Here is a 20,898-nt window from a genome sequence, read left to right as displayed (position 1 = left end):
GACACAACATGGGAAGAAAATATGAATTATACAGCAACCCAAAAAAATCTGTCTCTAGTACAAAATGTCATAAAATGTACTAGAACCAAAATCTTTGATTATTAATTAATATTAAGTCCTTACAAGATAATAACAAATTATGTAAAAGTAGACAAAATAAGCATTTACATAAAAAACTTTTTAATCACATAATGCATTTTTAACAGATATATACAGAATGTTTATCACATTTTTATGATTTTGCTGCACCAGTTTTAATTTGTCTTTCTGTTTCATTATCTAATGTTCTATAATTCACAATAAATTGCCTTTGAACTTGATGAATCCAGCAGGGTGTCTGTATAATCAATAACTAATGTTATACAATTCATAATAAGGTTCCCTTTTATCTCAGTAGTGATTGTAAATGAAAGAGATGTAACATTAAATTACACATATTGACTCATTTAACATTCTCATGCCAACACACGCCAGTGGATCTATGAAATATATATTGTAAAAATCAATATATTTTAGACTTTAGCTGTGCTGCCACAGATTATATGCTGCAGAAATATACTGAGTGAATATATGCTTGCAATACCATCTTCAGGTTAAGTGGAATACCACCAGGGCAGATCTTTTAGGTTAGCTTCTCCACATACAATTACAAACGGTACAAAATATTTACATCACATTTGATGTTGCAACAATGCACAATGGAAACAATGATGATGTTTTTCAACAAATGAAACTAAATCTTTCACATTATATATACAGCACATATGTGTGCACAAACACAACTCCAACACACACACACACACACACACACACACACACACACACACACACACACAAAATACGGAGCCCATAAACAACAAACACATGAAAAATCTTGATTAATACTTCACACAAAACAAAGATGAGACTTCTATTTTTTACCACGTAATATCCAAAAAGATCACAATACATAAAATAAGAGGAAGGCAACCACTCAACCATAGCAGACTTATGTGTGATGCATTGACAAAGAATCATCAGATAATTATAAATCTTCTGTAAATGTAAGACTGAATTTTCTGATTTCTATTCACTGGTTTTAATAGAAGTAGCAGCCATTTCATAGTGCCTTATCACACACTGTCATCAGATCTTTAGGATATGCATAGGAAAGCCACAAGCAAGACAAGACATATATAATGGACAAGGCCACAAATTGTGAAGAGATCTGCATAAAAAATAAACCAAAACCCAAAAAGGAAGTAATAAATGCTACTATTACAGGTAACCCAAGAAAGAAATTTACCTGGTAATTGACATACTGAATCCACATGTCAACATCATTTGGATTCTTCGTTAAAGCAACATTGTATTCCTCTGTTTTGCTCATGATTTCACTCTCTTGTTTCTCACATGATGATACCCCCTTCCAATTTTCGGCTTGGGAATTCTCTTCATCAAGACAATAAAGATAATAGCGATAATTTCTCTTTTTTGCTTTACGGGATGGTAGTTTTCCCAGTGCTTTATGGTGGTTGCACTTATAACTGAAATATGAAATACATTACATTCTTTATTATGCAATTATGTGAAACTTTCTTTAGTGTTAGCATAATGTGAACTAAAATAATGATTGAAATCTCACACTGGGACTGCTGGTTTGTAAAGTGTATCAACTTTTAAGAATCCCTTGTTTGGACATTTATCCTCATAAAAATCTTCAGTTTTTTCTTGGCTGGGAATCGCACATACTGGACTCTCATCTCTGCTTCTACAACAAGAAAACAAGTCTTTTCAATAGTATGAAGGAGAAATACCAATGCGTCAATAAGTTTGATGCTTTCACAAACCAAAAAGTTCCATTTGACTTTAATGGTGGTGGTTAATTTACAATACGATCAATTTCTGACTACTACAATACCGTCCTCACGGCTCACCTACATATGGCAATGTATATGTACAAAAAATCCTTGTTACATGTACATGTACTGTATAGACTATGCTTGTTAAGTGTAACTGGTGCTTGAGGATGGAAGTGCAATATTTCAAAAATGATCATGTTGTAAAAAGACTGTTGACTTGCACTAATGACTCAACATGGTATATTTTTTCAAGTTTCATTTTCACATTTGAGTTTAAAATGTGTGGGATAGATCTATGAGATCAACTGCCCATACAGCATGTGACTGACTCAATTTCTGGTTGCAATGAAAGAATGCTAGCCTAGTAGTAAAAAGTTTCTTGTTTGTATTGGAAAGAAAGCATGCTATGGATCTCCAATGATTCCATGGACACAGGGTTAGTAAGAGTGTGCAATTTCGACATGTTAACCACAAAAAGCACTCTGATGAGCAATGTCAGTCATATTACTAGCCTGGAAGTGAAGATGCAAATGTCTGTAGGAGGAAGTAACTTCTGGATGAAATGGTGCAAACAGTGGCAGCGGTTGTTCTGCTGGCATGATGCGCCACTGCATTACAGGCTGTTCTTTTACAGTCTGCTTAGCTTGTAGCTTCAGGACGGCTTGTAATTATGTGTGTTGCTGCACTTTTTGTTCCATTTGAAGTTTTAGTTGCTGCCATACTTTCAAGAATTCAGATCCATGTTAACTGCAACTTAGTCTGCTGTCCAAGCACACACACTAAGTTTTGAGTCCTCATCATTTATGTACATCTTTTTGGTGTAGTATATGTTTTTTAAGCAAGCTTTGCACAACTCCCAAGTACAAAACTAGTTTGTGCTTAAATGCTGTGTGCTGTGTACATAATGGATAGCCAACCTAAAAATCCTCCAAGGAAGTCTATTGTCACACCACAGTTGAAATGGCCACCAAGTAAAATAGTCCAAATAAACACCCACAGAGAGACAGGAAGGTAGAACAAAGCACAATATCAGTGACAGATGTAGGCAAAGCACAACTCAGTTCAATGTGACTGTGCTTTACTTGGCAGCAAATTGTATTAGCTGTGAGGATGTTAGCAGTGTTGCGCATGTGATAACTTTATTACACTGGTCAGTACAGCACATTCTTGCTTATAAAATGTGCTATAACCCTGTATGTAATACTTGGGATGCACACCATCACACCAGGCCACCAGCACACTACGCTTCAAATATTCTGACAACGACATCTGTGCAGGACAGCCGCCAGAGGCCATCTCTGGTGGGCCACGTGACTTGTGCATATGACACAGCACATCTATCACAACCCTCCTCTTTATAAGCACAGTGCAGTAGGCATTTGCACTCATATTGTGTTCTTAGTTACTGTCGGCAACTGCTTGTGTCTGTACATGGATTGTTTGTATGTTTGTGTCTATGTTCTTAGCTGTTGTTTGCTTGTATATGGAAGAAGAATAAACTTTGGTTCACTGTGGCTGTACCGTTGTGTGTGTCTTAAATTACGATACAACTGAGGATGAGTGTGGTGTCCACTTCCGCATGCTCAGTCTGTTGGCTATAACTTAGGTTCTTCTGGCAATGGAGGCATTGCTCAAATCTCTCCTCAAGCAGAAGCAGGCTCCTATTGTTGCCATCATGAACTTGTCGGCCACACTGTCTTTGTGGCTCCCCTTCTGTCAGCGTACCCACCACACTTTTCCACTCATGACAACGCAGCCAAAGAGTGAGAGACTTACAAGAAGCAGCTTTGGCAACATTTCCTTGACTGTGGTATCACTGATGCAAACATGTCTACAGCTTTGTTCCTTTCTATGATTTCTGCTCAGAGTTGTTGTGCCAGATAATCCCTCTCCAGAAGCCACTGTCACTTTTGTTTGATGAAATGTGTAGGTTGTTGTCAAATGATCACCATAAAGCAATTCAGTGTCATTGCAGCACATGTAGAGTTCTATCATTGTCATAAATAGTCCCAACAGGCCCACTGGGCTTGGACAGCTGAACTCCAAAGACTCAGTCACAAACATAAGTTTCTTTCTGATGTTCATCATGATTCCTATGCTGATTTTATGGTTCTCGACACCATGATTTGGTTTGCTGCTGCCAAGGAGGTGCATCAACACTCACCACAAAGCGAGAACCCATCTTCGGCTGAAGTGTTAAATATTGCTCAGTCTTTCAAGGTATCTCATGCTGCTGATGATCAGATTGAATCCTGATGTGACATCGCCACACCAGTTCCTGTTCATGATTATTGCGCATCAGTCAATTCTAGTCAGGAGGATAATGTGGTAGCCGTACAAACATGGCCTCCGCACCACACTGGGCAGCATTGTGGCAAACAACAACAAAAGAACAAACCACAGCAATGCCAGTGCTCAGTGCTCCCATCTTGCTCATACCATTTCATGCAACATGAAAGGGTAACTTGCACTAAGTACTGAGTGGCTTGCAACAACTGTAGAAAAGAAGTATATGTACATGGATGTTAATTTTGTGCCTCCAGTGCTTACAAATCATAACAAACTGTTGATCAAAGTACAAGTGATGGACCAAGTGCTCAAACTACAAGTGGAGAAGGGTGCAGCTGCAACTTTAATGAACTCTCAAACTTATGTGGATTTGGGATCTCAAGCTCTGGTTCCTGTTACTCAATGTTTGGTGTTACAACAAGCAGCATATTCCAATTTAGGGGCAATTTATGGCCTCCTCTATGTATAAAGCCGTGGTATGTAGCTTGAGTTTTCTGGTAGTGGATGATGCTGACACTGCAAATTTGTTTCATCTGGATGGTTCCAGTGCTTTTGGTTTTTCCATTTTGGACGTGGTGCACCTCGTTTCAAACCAGGCCATTACTAGCAGTTAGATTATCTGTGTTCTGAGTTCTCATCGCTTCTCTCAAATGTTTTAGGTTATGGCACTAATTTTGCAGCCCTATTCCAGTTGCTTTGCATGATCGAGTGAAAGTGGAATTGTGCAGGCACATAGTAGGATGTAATACAGCCTATTACATTGAGTGAGTGTGAGTGGTCTACCCTCCCCATGACTGTAAAAAAACCGATTGGTCAGCTTAAAAACTACTTAAATCAGAGAATGGTGATAAGGTTCATAGTCAAGAGTTATAGAATGTAAGCTTTACGGTAGTAAGATTAAAGATAGTGACAGCACTGAGTCTAGTAACGTCCTAAAGAGATTCTTAGGTAGAAACAGTCTGACATTAAAATATGTAATTGCTGATAAGCACAGCGAGTGTATCACTGAATAGCAACGAATTATGTATTACATCTCTGATTTTTTTTTTTGTGTGTGTGTGTGTGTGTGTGTGTGTGTGTGTGTGTGTGTGTGTATCTCTATCTCTATAAAAAGAATAAATTTTAAAGGAGTCTGTTGCCGACACGTGTATACCGTGTACAAAGGTTTTCAATATTTGAATCAGTACACGTCTTAAAGTTAATACAAGCCTTGGTTTGCCTGTAGTTGCATTGTAGTCACGAGTATTACACCCAACTTTAAAGGAATCGTTTGTCTGCTTACAATCCCACTGTGTTAGCAAGTAACTGATACACTATGTGATCAAAAGTATCCAGACACCCCCACAAAAATACGTTTTTCACATTAGGTGCATTGTGCTGCCACCTACTGCCAGGTACTCCATATCAGCGTCTTCAGTATTCATTAGACATCATGAGAGCAGAATGGGGCACTCCATGGAACTCACGAACTTCGAACGTGCTCAGGTGATTGGATGTCACCTGTGTTATACATCTGTACGCAATATTTCCACACTCCTAAACATCCCTAGGTCCACTGTTTCCAATGTGATAGTGAAGTGGAAACTTGAAGGGACACATACAGCACAACAGCTTACAGGCCGACCTCTCCTGTTGACTGACAAAGACCGCTGACAGTTGAAGAGGGTCTTAATGTGTAATGGGCAGACATTTATAAAGACCATCACACAGGAATTCCAAACTGCATCAGGATCCACTGCAAGTACTATGATAGTTAGGCAGGAAGTGAGAAAACTTGGATTTCATGGTTGAGCGGCTGCTCATAAGAAGACTGGCCTGCACAGAGTCCTGACCTGAATCCTACACAACACCTTTGGGATGTTTTGGAACACCGACTTCATGCCAGGCCTCACCGACCGACATCGATACCTGTCCTCAGTGCAGCACTCCGTGAAGAATGGGCTGCCATTCCCCAGGAAACCTTCCAGCACCTAATTGAATGTATGCCTGCAAGAGAGGAAACTGTCATCAAGGCTAAGGGTGGGCCAACACTATATTGAATTCCAGCATTATGGAGGACGCCATGAACTTGTAAGTCATTCTCAGCCAGGTGTCCAGATATTTTTGATCACATAGTGTACCTGGTAATTTTCTATGGCAGATGCATTAGTTGCTTATTAACTAGTACAACACTGTGTGCGTGTGTTATCTGGGATGTGAGTGGGAATGTTGACTACACACGGTAGATATCATGTACCTCGTGTGCAAACACATTGGTCAGTGGGTGCAACGGTATGACTGTTTGTTCAGTTGCTGTGTTCAGTGGATTACCATGCCTTGTTGTAGGTTTGGTAGTTCATATTAAACAGAGTTACTTGTTAATTAACTGGTTCATATTGCAGTAAATTGTTTAAGGTTGGGTGTCTGAATTACCTGAAAACCCACACTGTGACATAAGCTACTGCGTGTCATTGTTATTTGTTGTCACTTCCTTCATATTAGATAAGGTCACTCAGTGGCATTATTGATAATTAAGCTCTTTATGCTTGATTGTAAAGCTACTTTTTCAAACACTACTTTGAAATTAGCACCTAGAAGTTTACTCACTACATGATTTTTTCATCTACCCTTCCATTACAGTATAATGGCACAGAATATTGCAGGGAGTCCATTACGTGTTTGGGGATGGAAGTTGCAGAAGTGAAGGGACTACCACACAAAGATAAACTAGAAACATTAAAACAAACAGAAGTTAAAGGTATAAAATTAACAATTGAGCCTATAAAATGAATATCCTGAGAATCCTTTAAATTATGAATTATTGAACCTGCACACATAAATAATAATGCCTTAAATAAAGCATGGGCTAATAAATGAAAAAATGCAAGTTTTGGATAACCTATAGCCAAAATTCTTATTATTAAACCAAGTTGTCTTAAAGTAGAAAGAGCAATAATCTTCTTTAAATCAAATTCAAAATTAGCACCCAATCCAGCCATAAATATAGTTATACGACCAATTAAAAGTAAAAATCAACCACAATTATAGGTATCTAATATTGGTCTGAAACGAATTAATAAATAAACTCCAGCAGTAACAAGAGTAGAAGAATGAACTAAAGCAGAAACAGGAGTAGGAGCAGCCACAGCAGCAGGAAGTCAAGAAGAAAAGGGAATTTGAGCTCTCTTAGTTATAGCTGCCAAAACAATTAATATAGTAATAAGCTTTATTTCAAAAGAGTTAGAAATGAAATCATAATGATAAATATAATTCCAACCACCAAAATTTAATATTCAAGCAATAGAAATTAAAATAGCAACATCACCAATACGATTAGAAAGTGCAGTTAATATACTAGCACTATAAGATTTTACATTTTGGTAATAAATAACTAAACAATAAGAAACCAAACCCAAACCATCTCATCCTAACAAAATTCTAATCAAATTAGGACTATTAATTAAAAAACCTATAGAAAGAATAAATATTAAAACAATAATAATAAAACAATTTATATTCTTTTCGCCCGATATGTAATCCTCTCTATAATAAATCACCAAAGAAGAAATATATATAACAAAAGACATAAAAATAAGAGACATTCAATCCAAAATTAAAGTTATAACAACCATAGAACCATTTAAATTATAAAGTTCTCATTCAACAAAAACTCTATAATCAATTATTAAATAATAAATACATACTCCTTGGTATTAGTTTTTCCAAATACAACAAGGTACACACCACGCATATCTCTCATACCATATAGCATATGTAATGTATTTTAAAACAGTGTAAATTCAGAATCATTGTCATGATAAATTCCTGTGAGCAGAAGATGTGGTGAGAAGTTGAAGCTGGGACTGAGAGTCCGTCACAAAAAAGGAACTGTGACTTGAACAAGAACATATGGAAGGAAAGGTAAATGAGAAGTAAATGAAAGAATAGGACCTAAGTGTATAAAAATTTGGCATATTAATGCTCTTCCTGTAACTGGAATAACAGGGTCCCAATATACACAGCATCAGTATGAATACAACTAATAATAGCAGCACACATACATCACCACCACCAACTCTACTACTATTAATAACAATAATAAATTGTGTACCTTCGTTTCAACTTTTTCTTCTTCTTTTTTCGAAAATAATTTTTTTCTGTGTGTTGCTCCTTGTGTCTCCTTTTTTTCCTGTGATGTGTATAAGCTTCATTACTAGTATCAGAATCACTTCCAGATTTCCTCTTCCCCTTCTTTTTTGAAGTAACGCTATCAGAATGTGTTTCCCTTTCATACTTCTTTTCTTTCTTCTCGTACTGTATATCTGTAGTTATGGCAGAATTAGTAATACAGTCTTCAAAGGCTTTTGTCCTGGTCTCACACTGTGTTTCTGATGAAACTCGACAATCTTTATCCTGCTGAGGCAAAGGAATTTCTGGAACCTTTATGTCGTGCAGCCATGGCAATTCACCAGTTTCTGTAAACATGTATAGTCAAATCAAAGTGCTATATAACAGCCCATGCATCAAACCTCTTGAATACTTTTGAATAACTGGACTGATCACAAATTACATTACATTAACTCAGCTGAGATAATACAAATTAATAAACAGTGTGTAATGCTGGTCAGAAGAAAGAAAAAGTGCATTGTCAGTTAACAGTTCATTGTCCAACTGAAAAACCTATAAACATCCCCAATTTGTATGTGAGTGACTACAGTAATATGGAGCACAAATTTAAAGGGAACCAATCAAAACAATAAAAATTTATTTTATTAAGAAGCCTTTGCAGCAAGCCAGAGCAAGAAAGTCTACCACAAAAGTTCTGTTTTAAAGGATAAGAACAGAAATCAATTAACTGTACAGTAAAAATTTAGCAAATGATGACATCAACAAAAATGTATTGCTATTTTCATTTAGCACAATGTCTCTAGAAAATCACATGGAGAAAACAATGTTACTTCCTGGCTGATTAAAGCTGTGTGCCGAACCGAGACTCAAACTTGGGGTCCCAAGTTCAAGTCTCTGTTCGGCACACAGTTTTAATCTGCCAGTAAGTTTCATATCAGCACACACTCTGCTGCAGAGTGAAAATCTCATTCTGAAAACAATGTTAAATCACTAACATTTTGAAAATTAAGAATGTTCATCAGAAGGAGAAAGGAAACAGATAAAGGAACAAGGAAAAGTCTCAATGTGACAGAAAAGATATAATGGCGTAAAAAGGACCTGAAAGAGTGGCAGTTAGAAGTTGTACACAACTGATAAGTCCAAGGCAAAAGCTGCTTAAAAGTACAGGATGCAAACACAACATTTTTAAGGAAAAAAAATATTCAAATGTGTGTGAATTCCTAAGGGACCAAACTGCTGAGGTCTTCGGTCCCTACACTTACACACTACTTAAAATAACTTATGCTAAGAACACCACACACATCCATGCCCGAGGGAGGACTCAAACCTCCAGCAGGAGGGGCTGCACAATCCACGACATGGCACCTCAAACCACATGGCTTTTAAGGAAACTCACAAGAAATTTGATAGGGACGGTGTGAGGATAAAAAGAAAGAGAAGAATAAAAAACAAATTAATAAAGGAAAGAAGATTTAACAAATTGTCTCAGAGCAGGACAAAAACTGATAGCCTGAGAGGGTGAAAATACAAACAGAAATAGAGAGCAAGAAACTGCACATCAGAACAGTTCACAAAAGGAAATGGGGAAAGATGCAGTATGAGTTAATACCAGGCAGCCCATGAAAGATAAGTATCTGTTGAGAATCCAGAACCCATTTCTCAAATTTTGGAGCACTCTTGTTGGGGAGAGCAAATTCTACTGGCTAAAACTGTTACACATGTAACAAGGTCCTTTTTATTAGGTTCCAGGACACATCCAGCAAAAGTATAAGCATGTTGGCATGCAGTTTTCTGTGACAACACATATCTGCTCAGCATTTGCGTTGGTCATGAAGAAACATTGTCAGTCAGCTGATGACGAATTGTCTACTTCAACATACTATGGTCCCACCACATGGTGTGATTAACAATGTTGTAACAGAAGTTAAGTGCACAATTGAATGTTACTCTGGAAGGTGCCTGAACAACAAGAGGATGTTAAGTTGAAAAAGGTTGTGAACAACTGCTATAGAGTAAGGACACTAATTGGCTACTGGGTGCCACAAGGAGGACAGCTATTTTGTGTCCATTCATGTGCTCACTCAGTTCTATGGTGGTCATTCCCATACAAAAATCTGTGCAGTGAACACAAGTTAGTTCATGCACAACATTTATGATTCCACATTTTGTTTTAATAATATCAGATTTACCTGTGTTGGGGTCAGTGAGGTTACATGAGACAGACAAGTGGTACAGTGGGAGTATTTGTAATAGGAAGTTGCTCTGTGTTCAGATCAGTGGTTTGGAACATCATACAGTTCAACAAAGATGTTTTATAGAATAGAAAGACGATGGAAGGAGACAGTGGCTGGTATGGGAAAGATAGTTCAGAAAGGTAAAGTAGTTCTGAAACTGAACTATCCGATGGAAACAGGAGGGGAGAAAATGGAGGTAATATGTTGTGAGCTGGAGTGCTCAGTGTTAGATGTACCTGGAAACAAAAGGCATATGACCATACGACAGTAGTGCAGTTAACAATCTTGTCTGCTAATGATACAACATTCAGTAGAATTATGATGAACAAGCAAGGTTCTATGAATGCTATGGGTAGTACAGTGGCAGCTATTCTGCTCATAGCTAAAGTGGAACAGACACTAATCTGCAATGTACATATGTGCACATTCTGGGGGCTATCATGTTATTTTTTTTAAAGTCTCAATCTGCAATGACATTGATTATATCTCAAGACCTATGTGCACCTCCTAGATTAAAATTCCACTCTTCACTTAGCTTCTACAACAACTTTGCTAAATATGTTCTGCACCTCCTAGTTCTAACTATTCAAGTGGACAAGTGGTAAACTCTACAACAGCTAAGTACCAGAGCATCTCAACCAGCAAAATGTCAGTCTAAGGAAAGAGTACGGAGTAAAAGAAGTGCCACCTACACAATGCTATAAATCTGATTTACCAGAAATCAACACTATCTGTGTCACAGGCTGCCTGATACCATTCTCCCGAGGCTGTCTCCAATCCAAATGAACATGATGGTGCATGGCCACTGCTTTATTCCCCACACAAGTGCATCTGGTGGGCATCAAAAATGGTTCAAATGGCTCTGAGCACTATGGGACTTAACTTCTAAGGTCATCAGTCCCCTAGAACTTAGAACGACTTAAACCTAACTAACCTAAGGACATCACACACATCCACGCCCGAGGCAGGATTCGAACCTGCGACCATAGCAGTCGTGCGGTTCCAGACTGTAGTGATGGGCATCCCTTAGTACACTTAGGTAAAGTGCTTTATGAGCAGTTAAGCAGGCACTGCTCTCTTTTCATGTATAGTTTCAACAATATTTTTCTACGTTCAGTGTAAACATAGCATGAAAAACCACATTTTATGGGAAAATGGCATCACTTCAATCATAATATTTTTGCAGGATGAATTTATCTTCCTACTATAAATAACAGAAACAGCTCAACAAAAAGAGGACAACAATGAAAAACTGGTATATTAAAGGAACCATTCTCTGTCAGCAGGTCACATAGGTAAAGGTGGAAAATTTTCACTAATGTGGATGAGGTCTGAGATCAGAAATCACATCATTATTCAGAAATAGACAGAAAAGTTAATTACATAACACTGAGTTGTCCAACACAATAATGCACAGAACTGTGTCTTGGATATTCTTTACCTGAGCTTCAGATTGGAGACCTTTTTAGCTGCAACCATTTCAGCAGCATGTGCGTCTTCAGTGTAATTATTTATTACATGTGGCTGTGAAGAGAGTGTATAGGGCGCGACATTGCATTCTGGTACAAGTGCACTTTTACACTGTCAGCAGCTTTTCCATTCAGTGCTGGAGTTGGTAGTGGTTTGCATAGTGAATATGACAAGATGGTGGAATCAATGAGAAAACAGTGTCTGATTAGCATGTCACAATGTCAAGTGTATGAAATTATGTATCAGCAAAATGGAGTATAGTGTGTATAGTGCTGTCATATAAAACAGGATATTCAGTGAAATTTAAACAGTACACTTAGGTTCCTGCCAAAACACCAACTAAGAAATCAAAACATTCTGAAAATATGCCAAACAGTTTTGAAATGATCATCAGACTATTCTTCATTTTTTTATTGTTGATGTCGATAAATAAAGGAGCTTTGCACAGTCATGCAGATGGTCAGCATGTTGCCACTCTTTGGATCAAGCATGCAATGCAATTCCAGTTGTCAACTTTGATCTGCAACATAACCATGTCGTGTGATATCATGAAGGTGCAGTGTATTTTAAATGGATTATTTGTGTGGGGAGACTGTTGTTACAGCTATCGGAAGCAGTGGTGCACAGTAATGGTGGATGTTTGTATTTGTAATTTGGTTTGTAGTGATGGTTTAATTTTTGGGATCAACTCTTCGGTGTGTTGGCATGTGGAATATAGGAGTTTTGTGAGTTGTGTTTGAATATTTCACTGCCTGCAGTACGGTTTGGTCTGGGAGATTTCTGTTGGCTTTTCAGTGATAGAATAGATTAGATGTACTTTTCATTCCAACTGATCCATTGTGAGGAGATGCTCCAGGGTGCAGAACAGGTCAGAAAAACAAGAATGTACAATAAATATTTACAATAAAAAACATATATGCCAATGTCCCTTCCACAGATTACAAGTGGAGTGATTATCATGGATGTGGAAAGACTCAGAAAAATTTTGGACATATTTTCAATTATGAGGTAATAAACAATACAGAAAAAAACCATTTTACAACACCTATATACAACGATCATATTACTGCACTGAATTTGTACGTTAAGTTAAACTGTTCTAATACTCATATGATATGACATTATTAGTGACACACACACACACACACACACACACCAGTTGGTTCTACTAAGAAATTCATCAGTGGAGTAGAAGGAGTTGGCCACCAATAAATCCTTTAGGCTCCTCTTAAATTGAACTTTATTGATTGTTAAGCATTTTATGGCTGTTGGCAAGTTATTGAAAATGTGTGTTTCTGAACAATGGACACCTTTTTGGACCAAAGTGATTATAAATCTTTGCGAAGATTATTAATATTTTTAGTAATTATTCCATGAACAGAGCTGTTGGTTTGGAAAAGAAATATGTTTTTATTCCTAGATTCCTAAATAGGCTCTGCAGGATGTTCTCATTTACATCACATATTGTTCTTACTAGTACATGTTTTTGGACATGGAAAACTTTAGCAGCACATGATGATGCATGAAATAACAGATTTACTGTTAGCAGTCACTGTTTAGATCCAAAATGTGTTTCAAAGGTTTGAACCTCCATCATCTGCTGGATTTATATATGTTAATATGATGTGTGTGTTGTATTACAACACTGGGGCAACTTGTGGAACTGTTTCCAGCGGTCACAAGCTATTTCCTCCGTCGTAATACATCATGTATTATGTTGTGCAGTGAACACATATTAGATGGTGTACAAAAATCATGACTGCACATGTTGTTTCAATAACGTCGGATTTACCAGTGATGGGGTCAGTGAGGTTACATGGGACAGGTGTTACAATGAGAAAATTTGTAAGGGGAAAATGCTCAGAGCTCAGATCATATGGTTTCACACAGATGTTTCAGAGGAGAAATGATGATGGAAGGAGATAGTGGATAGAATGTGAAGGATAGGTCAGAAAGGTAAACTATTTCTGAAACTGGACTGTCAGATGGAACACGAGGGGAGTGAATGGAGATAATATGCTGTGACCTAGGGTGCTTAGTGTTAAATGTGTCCAACATCTGCCTTATTCCCCACACAAGCATAGCAGATGGGCACCCCCAGTACATTTAGGTAAAGTGCTTTACAAGCAGGTAAGCAGGCACTGCTCTTCTTTCATAGATAATTTTAACAATATTTTTCTACATTAAATGTAAATATAGCATGAAAAACAACACTGTACAGGAGAATGGCATTATTTCAACCATGTAAAATTTTTTCAGGATGAATTTATCATGCTACTATAAACAATAAAAACAGCTTGAAAGAAGTAGTATGACAGTACAAAATTAGTAGATTCAAGGAGTCGTTCTCCGTCAGCAAGTCCATAAATAATAAAGATCGAAAACTTTCATTAACATAGGTGAGGTCTCAGATCAGAAGCCACATCATCATTCAGAAATAGACATAAATGTTAAATTACAGGAAACTGAGATGTACAACACAATAATGCACAAAGTTGTATCTTGGATATTCTTTGCATGATCTTCTGATTGCAAACATTTTTAGCTGACACCATCTCATGCAGCATGTATGTCTTCAATGTAATTATTTATTACATGTTTGTGTGAAGAGTGTGCATCGGGTAGAACATCACATTTTGGTACAAGAGCATTTACAGTGTTGGCAGCTTTTCGGTTCAGTGCATCAGTTAGTAATGGTTTGTACAGTGACCATGACAAACCATGAGCTGGATGATTAGACAAGATGGTGGAACCAATGAGAAAATAGCGTTTGATAAACACTGTCATGATGTCAAGTGCATGAAACTATAGCAACATAATGGAACATATTGTGTAGAATGCTGTCATATAAAACATGCTATTCCAGCCTGGGCTCTTAGTTCCCACCTAAACACCACCTACGAAATCAAAGCATTCTGAAAATATGCCAAAAAGTTTTGAAACTATCATCAGGGTCTGCTACAGATCAATGCGTCATGACAGCCAGTTTTCCTCCAGTCAAACCAAACTATAACACTGGAATTAAAAAAAAATGTCCTAGGAAATCCTGTCATATTCTAAGAAACATACAACCCTGTAAATAAATACAAAAAGCATTAAGGAACCTTATAATACATAACAGCCAGATCACTAGTCATCAGTCCCACTCTTCGTGTCAAAAACAAAAGTAAGCAATTCATATCTTCCTCCGAATCAAGTCACTGTATTCAACAATTCTCATTTGCTGTCATTTACTATCACCCAATTGGCTATGACTAATCGAAACAAATTTCCAGCAGCAGCATGCTGCGGAAGACCCACTGACACCATAAGTGCATTGTAACCTCGCGTTCTTTTTATTGCTAATGACGATAAAAAAGTACCTTGGCACAGTCATATAAATGGTCGGCATGTTGCCACATTTTGGGTCAAGTGTGCACTGCAATGCCACATATCGGCTTTGACCCGTAATATAATTGTGTTGTGACGCATCACAAAGGTGCAGCATGTTTGAAATGGATTGTTTGTGTAGGGGGTCTGTTGGGTTGTTTTTGGGGGAGGAGGAGACCACACAGCAAGGTCATCGGTATCATTGGATTAGGGAAGGATGGGGAAGGAGGTCGGCCGTGCCCTTTCAAAGTAACCATCCCGGCATTTTCCTGGAGCAATTTAGGGAAATCACGGAAAACCTAAATCAGGATGGCCGGACGTGGGATTGAACCATCATCCTCCCAAATGCAAGTCCAGTAGGCTAACCACTGCATCACTTCGCTCGGTAGGGGGTCTGTTGTTACGGTTGTAGTAAGCAGTGGTGCACTCTAGTGATGGATATCTGTGTTTGTAATTTGGTTTGTATTGATGGTTAAGTTTATGGAATCAAGTTTTTGGTGTAATGGTGTGTGGAATCTTGGAGTTTTGCCTTGGAGTTGTGTTTGAATATTTCGTTGGCTGCAGTATGGCTTGGATAGGTAGAAACATTACTATCCTCCAGAGCTGGAAATGGTGACACTGGCCAAGTCATGACTCCAACAAAGCAGTGGAGATGATGCTGCACATGTTTCAGGACAGTCCCTTTTGTGCTTGCGTCAGATCACCCGAAGAACTGCATCAGCTGGCTCCAATGTCTCCACTGGCTGGAAAATCTGGAAACTGAGTTTTTATTTTTCCCTTCATTGATTTTACTGAGTGTCAATACTTTTTGTTTGTAATGCTAATGTACAATACCACAACTGTATATCTGTGTTGTCCAAAAACATTAAATGTCAAGTAAGCAGAACAGTTATACAACTTAGGAAAAACATGGAAAACCTTAATCTGAATGGCTGGGCTGGAATCTGTATCCCACTTCTACTAAACACAAGTCTGGGCTTACCTTAACCAACCTGCAACTTAACTGATAAGAAGGATGTAAGAAATATTCATGCATTATGTCTCATAAAGAATCAGGTCATTAGGGATGCTTACAGCTCACTCAGTCTCTCCAGTTTAGGTTGCAAGATGCAGCTACAACAAAGTTATTACACTGTAATTAAAACTATGCACAATGATTGTGAGAAAAAAGCAGGTTGCATCTGTCCATAAGAAGGGTAACAGAAGTGATCCACAAAACAACTGTCCATTTCCACTCATCTCCATCTGTTGGAGAATCACAGAATGTACAGGGTGTCCCACTCAAACCTCCCTGATTTCAAAGACCCAGGAAAAAAAAAGAAAAAAAACACACAGTAGATACGACAATAAAAAATGCACAATATTGTAGAGCACAAAGAGAATTTATTTATTTAACATCAGTACACCTCTACATGTGAACTTTGTAGCATGAAGAATATTGAGTCTATATTCAATTTCTTGCCTAGTTCTTTGTAACATCTCCTCTGTTATTGACGCAATCGCATTTGTGATATGATGTCGCAACGTAGGAATATCATCCACTTTGCTTGCATACACGCGGTCCTTCACGAATCCCTACAAGAAGAAATCAAGTGGTGTAATGTTGGGTTAATGAGGTGACCACGCAATGGATCCTCCACGTCTGATACAACAACTGGGAAATTTCTTATGCAGGAACTTGTGAACAGCCATTGACCACTGGGGCAGAGCTCCATCTTGTTGAAAACTGATGTTGGGCTGCAAATCTTGTATCTGAGGGCACACAAACTGCTCCAACATGTCCAGAAACACTGACCCATTCACTGTTTGTTCCACAAAGAAGAATGGTCCAACAATCCTGTCATGCATTAGCCCGCACCAGACGTTTAGTTAAGGGCTATAACGAACAGGCTTAATGACAACAGGTGGATTTTGTGAACCCCAAATGTAAACAATATGCCTATTAACCCTTGATGATAGATGAAAGGTTGCGTCATCTGAGAATAAACATCTTTCCAGTAAGTTGGCATCCATATCAATATGCTGCTGCATATCCGCAGCAAATTGTTGTCGCCATGGTTTGTCATTCGGCATCAGATGTTGCAGAATTTACACTTTGTAAGCAAACATACAAAGACGCTGGTGAACTACACAACGCAATGCTTGATGAATTGACTTATGTGGGTTTCTGAGAAACATTTGTTTGATGTCCTCCACTGTCTCTTCTGAAACTTCGTAACGTGCACCACCAGAATGTTTCAGAACACTTCCTGTTGCCAGATACTTCCTATACAAGTCTTTAATTGTTTTCACATCAGGTGGATCATATTCATACACACGATGACAACTTTTTTACACAGTAATCGGCGATTTAGGTCCTGCAAACACACTACTGCTTGCGCCTGCTGCTGTGGAGTCATCATTTTCACTTCATGCAACCATGCTGCACTCTAGCAACGATACTTGGCTCTTCTGATGCGGGATATAAATTCTTTGAGATGCTCTACAATGTGGTGCATTTTTCACTGTCGTATCTACTGTGGTTTTCTCTCCTGGGTCCTTGAAACCAGGGAAGTTTGAGTGGGACACCCTGTATTCTAATCTCAAACATTATGAGGTATATGAAACAGAATTACCTCCTACTTGTCAAATAGCACAGATTCTGAAAACATTGACCATGGGAATTCCAACTTGTGCTTTTATTATGTGACTTCCTGAAAGCCACAGATCAAGGAAATCAGATGGATGCAGTATTTCTTGACATCTGAAAGCCATTTGACTCAGTACCACACCAACATTATATAGCATATCAAACAAAATTTGTGACTGGGTGGAAGGTTTCTAAATTGGGAGGACACAGCATATTATCTTGGTTGGAGCGTCATTGACAGACGTAGAAGTAATTAAGGTGTGCTCCAGGAAAGTAGACTGCAACCACTGTTGCATATTAATGACCAGGTGAACAATAATTGCAACCTCAGAATTTTCGCAGTTATCTATATAAAGTTGGGGAAATATTCAATCAGATCTTGATAAATTTCAAAGTGGTGCAACTTGCATTATATGTACACACATGGAAAATTATGTACTTTACAAACTGAAAAAAGTAGTGCACTGTTTCCACAATATCACTGATTCACAATTAGAATGTATCAATTCATACAAATACTGAGTGGAACAACTTGTAGGGATATGAAATGGATTGATCACATAGGCTCAGACATAGGTAAGACAGGTGTCAAACTTCAGTTCACTGGCCAAATGACTATAACGGATAGAGAAAACATACACTGAAGGGCAGCACATATGGTCACAAGTTTGTTTGACTCACAGGACATCACCGAAATGTTGAAAAACCTACATAATGACCTAAAATCGTTTACCTTGGTCCAAAATGGGGTCTAGTACTCAGGAACACACATTTACAATAAATTGCCAGCAATCAATCAAACCTGGGCTCAGATACAGCACAGTTTAAACGGAATTAGAAACACAATTTTATACGCAATTACTTCTACGCTGTAGATGAATATCTTAACAGGGACTGTGAGGACAGCTTAGGTAGAAATATCTATTAGGTTTCAGTTTTAACAGCACTTTGTCACAACACGTGAAATTAGGTATTTTGCATATGATAGCTTTATTAAAAGTCCATAACTGTCTTCTATTCTAACAGTGTATTAATTATGTAAATATTAGCAGTTCCAGTTTACTTTAATGTATTTACATAGTTTGACAATCTCCTGACAAATGATCAGGGAAATGAGTATTATATTCAAATGTCCCACACCATGAGCATCATCTCATTTTTGAGTGTATGAATGAAAACTGAATCTAATTCAATATAATGTGAATTGGCAGAATTGAAGATAGACTCAAATGACTTGAAGATAAAATCAAAGCCAACATCAAGAACATGTACTAAATGAAAAGTATACAGTTAATCTTTGGTCATCTACCCTTTGCTTCAAAAAAACGGATGTGAAGGTAAGATTAGATTAACTACAGGAAACTGGAGGAATTTAACCAATCACTCTTCCCCCACTCAACATGCAACAGAACTGGAAAGAAATCCTAAAATGTGATACCACATAAAGTGCCATATGCCATTCATATCACAGTTGTTTATTGAACACATATGTACACGTAGAAACACTTGGGAAACAAATGGGAAAAGCACACAAACAGATTGAACACACTGAAGAAAATTGGAAGTTCAAGCAAACTCACAGCAGGGCAAGGGAGACCTATCAACAACAGAATATAAATTAAAAGTGAAAATAATAAATTCTTCTGTTCAACACATTTAGCCTACGATATCTTTCACACCACTATATAACAGATCAAGCGAGGACGATATCAGAAAAGAATATGGAGAGTAAAAAGTATATATCTGGACATATAGTAAATACTTATGTAATATGAAAAATACGCTGTGCTGAGAGAATAGAAAAGCCACTTCTTCAACCATTTGCGGATGCATGTGTCTTTCAGTAACGGGAGGAGTTCCATGAATGAAAATATAAGAGGAGGACACCACAAAACCATCCATAACACGGTCAGGCAACACTGTGAGAAGTGAAATGAGTATTTGGTCAACGAAAAGGGGAAAAGCATAAAGAGCACATTTGACCAACATTAGTAGCGCAAAAATAAACATTATACTGTTAAACACTCAAAAAGGATATGATCATACGACAATTTTTTTGCGTTGCTATTATGACAACAGGGAGACATGCAGATTCAATACAAACCAAGAAATTACCTCTCACTTTAGGGACACTGTCTGCATCATGTTGCTTGACAGACGCTGTCGCGTTTGCAGCGTAGGCTGGAAACAATGACATCAGAAACCATTTAACAGTACGTTTTCTACACTATATTCTCCTGTCGGCCTTTCTTCCTGACAACATCAAAAACTTGTAAACATTACGATGTAAACAGACCGGAGAAGTTGAACGCAACTCACAGATATCGGTACACACCTAACTCAATAGATGGTGATATCGATAGCAACGCGCATCGCTGGCCAGACCAGAGAAACATCTATGGGTGAATCCCATGGAGGTAATTCTTACCTCCATGGTGAATCCACAGACTAGAAATACCTCTGGAGTGAGTATTCGCATTCGGATGCGCCACATACATTATTGTCTGCGGGATGACCAGAACGGATTTTGCTGTCAATATAAATTGACAGCCTGATTACGCCATCTCAGGACGCAGTAGGTTTGCACGTAAAGAGTCCTGTACATCAAGAATGCCATTACATCACGAGTACGGATAGATTCTCTTCGTTGGTGCCGAGGGTTTGGCGTAGAAGTTTCGTAAACATTCCAGAATGAGATTTTCACTCTGCAGCGGAGTGTGCGGTGATATGAAACTTCCTGACAGATTAAAACTGTGTGCCGGACCGAGACTCGAACTCAGGACGTTTGCCTTTCGCGGGCATGTGCTCTACCATCTGAGCTACCCAAGCACCTCAGATGGTGAGGCATCCGTTGGCTTGAGGAAGATATGCACGGAATTTATTGCATATCAAAAAGCCTTGTTTGATAAATATTGTACAGGTGCGAAGAAGGAGATAAAGAAAGAGTCTGGTGATTTTT

The 20,898-nt window shown here is 38.1% G+C and overlaps 1 protein-coding gene across 1 annotated transcript in view; it reads right to left on the bottom strand.

Annotated features, from left to right (window-relative positions):
• LOC126198999 (nuclear exosome regulator NRDE2) overlaps window positions 1-20,261 on the bottom strand; it is a 162,830-nt gene extending 142,569 nt beyond the window's left edge. The window contains exons 1-4 of the mRNA XM_049935675.1: window positions 20,055-20,261; window positions 8,221-8,584; window positions 1,625-1,750; window positions 1,286-1,526 (exon numbers count right to left, since the gene is read on the bottom strand). Of these exons, the coding sequence (XP_049791632.1) occupies window positions 1,286-1,526; window positions 1,625-1,750; window positions 8,221-8,584; window positions 20,055-20,136 (813 nt within the window). The 5' untranslated portion in view covers window positions 20,137-20,261. The remainder of the gene's footprint in view (window positions 1-1,285; window positions 1,527-1,624; window positions 1,751-8,220; window positions 8,585-20,054) is intronic.
• Window positions 20,262-20,898: the final 637 nt, after the last annotated feature.

The sequence above is a fragment of the Schistocerca nitens genome, chromosome 8 (genome assembly GCF_023898315.1).
Source record: "Schistocerca nitens isolate TAMUIC-IGC-003100 chromosome 8, iqSchNite1.1, whole genome shotgun sequence".
In the NCBI taxonomy this organism is placed as follows: Eukaryota; Metazoa; Arthropoda; class Insecta; order Orthoptera; family Acrididae; genus Schistocerca; species Schistocerca nitens.
This window is presented reverse-complemented; position numbering and strand designations above follow the sequence as displayed.